The sequence below is a fragment of the Stigmatopora argus genome, chromosome 21, assembly GCF_051989625.1.
Source record: "Stigmatopora argus isolate UIUO_Sarg chromosome 21, RoL_Sarg_1.0, whole genome shotgun sequence".
NCBI lineage: Eukaryota > Metazoa > Chordata > Actinopteri > Syngnathiformes > Syngnathidae > Stigmatopora > Stigmatopora argus.
The window spans coordinates 9,060,216-9,069,414 of NC_135407.1; the positions used below are offsets into that span (position 1 = coordinate 9,060,216).

General features: G+C 41.2%; 1 protein-coding gene across 2 annotated transcripts in view; it reads right to left on the minus strand.

Annotated features, from left to right (window-relative positions):
- The window catches only part of ext1b (exostosin glycosyltransferase 1b), a 100,622-nt gene extending 91,759 nt beyond the window's left edge, over positions 1-8,863 (minus strand). The window contains exons 1-2 of one of the 2 annotated variants that reach the window (XM_077590321.1): positions 8,359-8,863; positions 6,966-8,260 (exon numbers count right to left, since the gene is read on the minus strand). In XM_077590321.1, coding sequence (XP_077446447.1) covers positions 6,966-8,209 — 1,244 coding nt within the window. In that variant the 5' untranslated portion in view covers positions 8,210-8,260; positions 8,359-8,863. Of the gene's footprint in view, positions 1-6,965 lie in introns of both variants that reach the window. The other variant, XM_077590320.1, reaches the window with a different exon arrangement.
- Between the last annotated feature and the right edge of the window lie 336 nt (positions 8,864-9,199).

Sequence of the window (9,199 nt, forward strand, 5' to 3'; positions counted from 1 at the left end):
TTCACTTGTCTTTTCTGATCATCACTATTCACTCACCCTATTTCCTTCGTGCACTGTTCCAACTATTCCTCTTCTTCATGTTACCCTACAAAAATGTATCATGTTATCAGCATGACAGGACAAACAGTTTACATTTTCATCTGTCTCTTATGAAATAATTTGCCTTAAGAATTTCCTGACAGCCCTGGAGATATGTGCTAATGTCTTGTTCCCAATTCCTGTTTTAACTTCTGTTTTTATCATTAATCAAATCAAAAGGCAACATCTATTTTATTCTCCAGAGTGAATCGGAACAGCAAATTGTTACTTCTGAGAAAAGCCAACTCTTTCATAGATCATATGTTTTTGGGATGGCGGGGGGCAAACTTCTCAACTGGAGAGCCCTATCAGCTAGTGACTGCAGTATAAAGTCTTCCACTTCACAGACTAGGGGGGGGCAGAGTTCACATCCACCCAATTTTTTTTTCCCACTCTTACCCCCACAACACCGACGCAACCACCTTTGAGGCCAGAGGCAGCTTGGCTGCACTAGTAATCCCTCAATGAATGTGGGTCACCGAGTGAGGCTTTCCCTTCCTCACTAAGCAAGGGGACAGACAGTGGGGTTATGACCCCAGTCATCCAGGGTGCACTCAAACACACATGCTCTTGTTCACACGGTCAATGTGTCAAGACAAAGACCCAAACATAGTGATAGGAATACACAAAAATGGAAAAGATGACAAAATCAACATGCACTGTAAACTCTGTTCAATCCATACATTTTGATAAGTGAGAAAACAGCTTGACTCACTTCATGGTTAATAAACCAGACAATTTTAACTCAAAACCTTTGAAGGAAAGGCTTATTACAATACTTGAACCAAATTTGAGATATTAGGATATTTGGGTGTAAAAATAACCTCAAAATTTGAAATAACTTTTTTTTTTTTTTTTTTTTTTTTTTTTTTAAATCGACGGTTCCTTTATTGTTAGCTTTTCTTCAAAAAAAATAGTCTAAATGTGCAAGGCCTATCTTTTCAACTTGCAACCACTTTCAATGCTATTTGATCTGGAAAAAAAATCTTGCAGAGATTGATTTTAGGTTGTGTCAAACATGAGCGATAAAACGATAGCCAATACATTTAAATTAAATTGCAATAACACCACCGAAAAACAACAAAGAAGGGGGGCGCTAGTTCCAGACCAACGTTCGTAGACGAAAAAGAAGGTAAGGAACATCTCATGAATTTCCGAATGACAAATTGACCTAGCACAGACTAAATATGACAACATGAACTACACAGATTTAAAAGCACCTATGAACGTTATATTGTAAAATAAAACAAAATTAGTAAGTGGCTTTTTTATAGCCAATGCCTTACAGATTTTGTACGCAAACACCCCAATATCAAAGAGTCCTAATTAGGCCGCATGAGCACCACTCAAACTAATTATATGGTGCATCATTAACATTCTACATCACAAGGTGATGTGTTATCTTCGGGAGACCAGGCAATTATGAAATATTCATGATTTATTAAATCTGACAACAGAAAAAAAATAAACATTGGGAGCCCAAACAGAGTGACACCGACTCCTACCAAGCACAAACATACCAACCTAATTGTCTGCTTCTAGTTCGTCACTCCACATCTCCAAGAAGGAGACTACAATCAGGCAACACAGTGCTGACATTCAGGTGGCCGCAATTTTCCCACTCAAAGCCATGTTTTAGTGAGATAAGCCGAAAAGGAAATGTTGCTTGCTTCCCTTTTCTTGGCCCACCACAACTCCCGCCTCTCCCCGGTTGCTGTTGTGTAGGCAAAATGTCAAATGCTACCACATCATTGGGAAGCAGTATGGGTAGAAATGTGGCGAGAAGCCAGCATGCGTCCAGTTAAACATTCTTTTTCAGTGTTTTGACAAATAGAGGGATAGAGATGAAAAGGTGCAGACATGCAAAGTGATATGGCTGAGTGGAACACAACAAGGGATGAGCATTAAAAATGTATTTTGGAAAGGATTTTCATAGGAGGAACATTTCTGCTGATGAATTCGCTGTAGTAAAAAAAAAGCAGTATTCAGTTACTGGTCCTGTCATTGTCATCTAACAGAACAAATTCAATGTGCTTTTTTTCTGGACCAATTGCGTTTATTCCAGCACATGCATCCAACAATGTATGTTAGGTATCAGTATTTTAATTAACTTTTTTGTCCTTTGTGTGATCTTGATGGCAACAACCATTCAAGTCACACAAATAGAATTCAAGCCTGTAATGCTTTAAAGCATGAAAAGTGCACCACTTTTTCAACCAAGTTAAAAGTACAAGGCATTTAATTTAGTCAGAAATCTTTTTTTTGGCAAGGTGTTACATACAGCAAATTAAATCCAGAAGGAATAACAAGGATAAAAAATGTACCTACCAATGTGCTGCCTTGCTTCTTTTTAACTTGTGACTTTAAATGGCAATCCAGGGCATCGTAAATGTTTTGTTCATCTCATTTTCAGGAATTAAAAAGGCACCATTGTTATATCTAAAGCCATTTAGTTAGCACTTCTCTGTTTTTCAGCAGTTTACAGAGAGCAAAAAGGCACAAAGGTGGAATAACATTCCCAAAACAGCTGTGTACAAGGGATTAAAGTAGGCCAATATGTCCAATGAGAAGTAAGCACAAATGCCCTTGTATAAATAATGAACACTTGTAGACACATGATTACTGCCTAACTCTCTAGACCAGTGGTCAAAAACCTGGGTTCTATCAAACCCTAGGGGTTTGGTGAGTCGGTCTCAAGGGTTCAGTGGAGCCTCTGCCACGGAGGTCAAGACACATTGACCCATCAAGTCTATACACGATAGCATTCCCTGCTTGACCATCACTGGCTGCAGACGATCACGTGACATTGCTTGGCCAATCAGTGTTGCGAGGAATTTATATGGCTTGAATTTGAAAAAGAAATCATGTTTTAATTTACAATAAAGAAGGGTTCGGTGAATGCGCATATGAAACTGGCGGGTTTCAGTAACTCCAAAAGGTTAAGAATCACTGCCCTAGACCTTTCAATGTAAAGTGTTTAATATAATTACCATTCCTTGAGACATACAATAATTTGAATGCTATGCCGATGCAGTAGATGCAAGTTGTAACAGACGGGATGTATTATCAGCAACTTAAGAGCGGTGGCAGGATAACATTTTTCCCATTCCATTCCTGCGTTACATTTTTCCAGCACAGTCACACTTGAAATATTTTTACGTTAACCCACCCGTTGTTAAAGTACCGCTTGTACTCATTTATAACCACCTGTTAAAATAGAAACTTGCACGAATGTGATAGCAGGTTGTATTTTGAGAGCGTGTGACAGACTATTTATGAGTGAATATTTTTGTGATTTCTAAAATTCACCTGAAAGCAAAATCATTGAGGGTTGCGGCATTTTCAGATCACACTAGTCTGACCTTCTGCTGGATTTGCTTTTGGTAAACAGCATTCCAGCTTATATCAAAAGGTCAGAGGGCACATTGCCTGTATGTACATGCATGTGTCGTTAGCGCGGATGAAAAAGGATTGGAAACTTTTAAAGCCACACCATGTGTTCAGAGTACTAGATGTCCCTCAGTCTTTTTACAGCAATAGGAATCAAACCACAGTAAACTATATAGGTGCATATACAGTCCAAGGCCTCTCACCAACAACTAACAGCTGTTTGAACGCGTGTGTACATTCCTGAGTCTGCAAGGCAGCATCTCTGCATGACATTGGCCGACTTACCCTCAGTCTGTTGGATGCACTCAAATCAATTTAGTCAAGAGAGCTGTTTCAGGCTTTTGGTAATGGAGAGGATGACAACTAAATGAGTTTACACTAGATTTAAACACAAACCTTTGGTTGATTTAATTCAAAGGAAGCAGGAAATCTACAACATGGACGCCACAATGGGTAACATGGTTACTGCACCTAAAGGAAATTCCAATAATGTCGCTCAATCATCCGTTGCAAACGTCCCTTATCTATAAAGGCTCTGTACAATCTATTTGTATGTGCCAGAAATAAATTATTAAAGTTTAATCCACTTTATGTTTTAAGTGCTTTCACACCAAACAATACACTTTTCAGGAGACGCTGTGGAAAAATCACGTTAAAAAAACTACATAGCTGTATGGAAGATCTTAGCAGAGATAGCCTTCATTCATTTTTAACACCACTAATCCTGGTCAGGGTCATGAGATGTCTTTCCCAGCTGAATTCGCGTGACAGACGGACTTCATCCTAAACTGATCACCAGCCAGTCAAAGGGCACACACACAAAGACACAAGCAATTTTGCACTCAATCACACTGCCACTGAGCAGGGATCGATCTCAGGCTACCCACACCAAAGTCAGGTGAATGAGCCAACACACCATCAGGTGGGTTGGAATAATAATCACTGTATAATTCAATGAGTTTAGTCCACATTCTGATTGATTGATTTACTGGTTGGTTGATTGATTTATTTCCTCCAAGTAGGCCTTTCAGGACCTTGCTTTGTTCATTGTGAAACTGTCATGGTTAAACTGACTTTCAATTTATCTCCTCAGGGATGGCCACTGCAAAATAATTGATTGTATGATAGATATGGGACGGGTTTTACACTGGATGCCCTCCCTGACAAAACCCACATAAATCGGAATTGAACTCAGGCCATCACAACGATAGGGGGGCTTCAAACCACTGAACCACCACCCAGAAGCTGTGCTTGATAATAAACTATTCTAACAATTTTTAATTGGAAATTGTATGGAAGGTATCTGTAGGCACAATACTCCCTGTAGAGTTCAATAAATTTAATCCAAATAGGCAGCGCAACTTGCTTCAGTAGTCGTCAACATGCTTACAAATTTCAATCACTACTGGTAAATAAAATGAGATAAACTTAAATGATACCAAAAGACAGAGTCCAAAGCAGTATAAAATAGTTAGAAAAATATAAAATGATACCAAAAAAGTATGAAAATCAAAAACAAGCAGTAGAAGAAAAAAAACAATAGGGACTATAAGAACTAAATTTAAATAGGGTGATCGCTATATTGAAAAAAAATAGGGTTGAGTGGAAACAACAGTGAAAAGGAAATGAGATGAAAAGCAGCAGTCAGCCAAATAACTTTAAAGATCAGTTTAACTTAATGCATCCCTAATCGTAGGATGAAAGACCTAAAACTTACCGATAGAATGAGCCTTTTCAGAGCATTCCGAAACATGTAAAATATTATGTAATCCCTTATATTTTTCCAAGTGACATGAACCCCAAGGCTTTCCAAAGAGAAGACAAAGAGGAGGGTGCCATTGAGAGAGAAAAAATCTGTGTCGAGGGACAAGTGCTCGCTTGTGCGGTTTGTGTTAAGAGCAGTAAAGAATAAGTGGTTTTAGGGTTCAGATCAAATTTCAAGGTGTCATTTATCTAATGTTTATTTTTTTCTAGACAATCAAGTTACATCATCTAGTGCAGGGGTGGCCAAGTCCGGTCCCCGAGACCCCCTATCCAGTCTGTTTTCCATATCTCCCTCCTCTACCACACCTGAATCAAATGATCAACTCATCAGCAAGCTGTCTAGAAGCTTGATACTGATCCAGATTATATGATTCAGGTGTGTTGGTGGGGGGAGATATGGAAAACAGACTGGATAGGGGCTTGGCCACCCCTGATCTAGTGCATCACTCCACCTAGCTTTTAATGTGTCTTATTGTAATTCCAACAAATGGATTGTTCAGTGCTCATAAATCATTAATTTTGTGTCCTTTCCGACTATGAACCATGGAAAATGTCTTGCTTGTTGGAAATGTGACTCAATTCTTTCTAGGGGGAACATGTATGGACATGATTTTTGTTACCTGATGAATTGCCATTCAAACACAGAGATCTTGTAATACCGTCATAAAAATGGGCTCACCATTGTGTGACTTTCACATTCACTTAGATCTGAAGAACGTTTCAGATGCCTGTAACTCACAAAGAACCACATTGGCATCTTGCGCAACGATCTACAGTTCAGGCCGCTTCTGCTGTCCCTTTAATGCGGGCGTTAACACAGCCCTGCAACTTTCACTACTTGCAGTTTACGCCTGACTCATGACATGATTTCACTCAGATTTCTTTGGAAAATGCAATGTAAAGCACATGATTGGGTTTCATAACCGAAGAGGACTTTGCTTTTTTGTTCTTAATGAAAATATGTCTAGGCGACTTTTTACAACAATCCTTGGAGTTTTCCCTTAACCTTGACAAAGCGCGTGTGTGTACAGGTGCAGGTGCACACCCACGAGGCACGACGTCGACAAGTGCTGTTATCACATGCCTGAGTTTATTTAGGCTTTAAAGGGCGGAGGATCCCCAGGTTGATAAATGCAGATCAAACCAAGGTTCCAAATACTAGGGGAGTGTTTTATAATACAGACAAACCCACCCTTGGATATAAAAGCACTATATTATAGCAGGGGAATCATCACGTATACAAGTGAGAGCCCACCAAAATTAGGGGTAATCAACTAACCCTAGGGCAGGACTTGAGAAGATGGGTCTTGGTCTTAAATAACGCATTATGACTGATTTATTACCACTAAAAAGTTTCATGACAACACTACATGTTACACGGACTGAAATAGTTTGGCTCAATCTGAGATCCAGAAAGAAAAGTGGGGGCGTGGAAGCTAATTAACCTGGGAGTAATTTTAAAGTACTTCATAATTACAATCAATGGTGGTGCTATTACTTGTAATATGTGACATTTACAACACTCCAGGCTATTAAACTCAGTCTTTAAGTAAGCATGACAACAGATTTATAGAATTACATGAGAGGTTATCAATCAATCAAAACACAGGTTTTAAAATTGAAGGGTTCCAGTAGAAAATGGATATTTTTGAAGACAAAATAGTTTAAATACCTATTATAAATGACTGATAGCTCATGGTTTGGATGAAAATAACATTTAAACTTATGTTTACCTGTCATACTCTGTGTTGTCCTTGTCACAGCGTGCGTCCTTGTGCTTCTGCCAGTCTTTGCCATGCTTACAGGTTGTGAGCAGTACCACATCCTCTGCATTGTGGACATGGTATAAGGCATTCCTGGTGTCCGAACCGATGCCGGTCAGGTAGCGCTTTCCTTTGAAGACAAGCATGTACTTTCGAAAAGGTGGGATAGAGTTATATTTCAGGTAACCTCTGTCTCCGCCAGTCCTCGGGTGCTCCTTGGAGAAAAGTGGGATGGAAACGTCAAAGTTAGGTCTGAAATTTTCTGTGCTGATACTGGCCTTGGCCAGCATTGCCTGACCGATGTCAAAGCCCAGATCTTCCGTATAGTCCGGCCACGTCCCAGAATATAAATTAAATATAAGATGGTTCCTGCCATCGTTCCACAGAGGCAAGTTCTGAATCTTGGTCTTCAGGTTGTGGACATACTGGGGGGACAGCTGGTCCCGGTCAAGAGTGTCCAAACTCAGCACGAACAAACATGCCTGACCGGGGTCCGAAGTGTAAAACTTAGAGCCCTCAATAATGGACAAAATGTTCTGATAACTCTCGGAGATCTTCTCCCCCTTTTGCTGCGGGTACGCATAAACTTTAAATCCGTTCTTTTTACACAAGGAAAAGTCAAAGCAGGAGTCCATTCGGCACCGTTTGCCTTTGTAAACACTCGTGTTCACGTCCCTGTTATGCTTCACCGATGTGTGCAGGTTATACTCCTCGGTGTCAGTCTGGTCCCAGGGCACAAATGGGTGTAAACGATCCGAGAAGTGAGGCCATGGGTGATCGGGCCGGTGCCCGTGGCGACTGCTTTCATGCCGGTGGTTGCTCGCCCTTGGAAGCGGAACAACTCCGAGGTAGAGAAGCGCCAGACAAGCACTGGCTGAAAGCAGGATCAGGTAGCGTTTTTTGGCCTGCATGTGTCCAGGGAACAGATGCGATTGCTTCAGAATAAGAACAGCAAAGTGTCCCGAAGTTAGGCTCTCAGCAAACCCGGTAACACGGCTCCATCCTCCGGCTGCCTCCTCCAAGGATCCCCAACCCCCTTTCTGAGTATTCGGTTCCCAAATGCAGCGATTGATACAGCGCATGTGGCCGATTTGAAAAGTATATTCAATTATTCTCCCATCTCCTGAGTTGCAGCATGTCGAAAAGGCTCGGCAGCACCGAAAAAGACGAGATGAGTCGAAAATCTCTTCCACAGTGCGTCTCCACTCCCTCATTCAGATCTTTTCACATGGAAAAGTGTGCGTCTGGGAAGTCGCCCCCTCCGGCTAAACAGCAGCAGGGGTCCACGAGGGTCACCCAGATGGAAAGCTCAGATGACTAACTCTGACTAACACATTAAGCAAGAGTGTAAAAGCATTTTCACCTCTGCCACCGCGCTCCGACCCGAACGGCTCGGCGTGATCCGGTGCTGGTTGTCCCCCTTTTTTTTACCCCCTGGTTTACTCCATGGTAGACACGAAAAGAGGCATCGCAGTACGAGAGGAACAGTTCAGCGGCACCAGGATAACCTGACGAATCCGGGCATTGCTCTTCTTCTTATCGACGACAAGATCCACACGTCGATCGAGATGCGCTGATAGAAAGCGGAAAAAAAGAGCTCACCAACGGCACCAAGTTCTCCGCTCGATAGAGAATTGCTGACCTCGCACTACGCGTAGGTTCGGAAACATTCCCTAAAAAAAAAAAGATTGAATTCCTCACTCCCCGGGTCCAATTTCCGACTGCTCAGTTGTTCCGTTTGTTAGTCGGTAACATTCCAATCCCGACACGACTGCAATTGACGTGACGTCCCATCCATGCTCAAGGCGACTGCTGATTGGTCCGCCAAGAAGCGGAAAAGGCGGGACTATGAGGGATGCACCCATTCATAACCAGAGCGTTCCGCATGTGCAAACCATCTACTAATTGTAAAAACTGGCAAGGTTGTTTGGAGACCTGCCAGGTGGCATGGAACCTTCTAATGCACTGGTGTCAAATTGGCGGCCCGGGGGCCAAATATGTCCCGACGCATCATTTTGTGTGGCCCGAGAAAGTAAATCATGTTTTGCTTTGTTTTTGGGTCAAATTCAAATGAAGATTATAAATGTATATTATATTTCCTGATTTTCCCCTTTTTGAATACATATATTTGCATTTTTTAATCTATTTTTTTCTTTTTGTGATTTAAAAATCTAAAAATAAATAAATATATTTTCTGTTTTCCA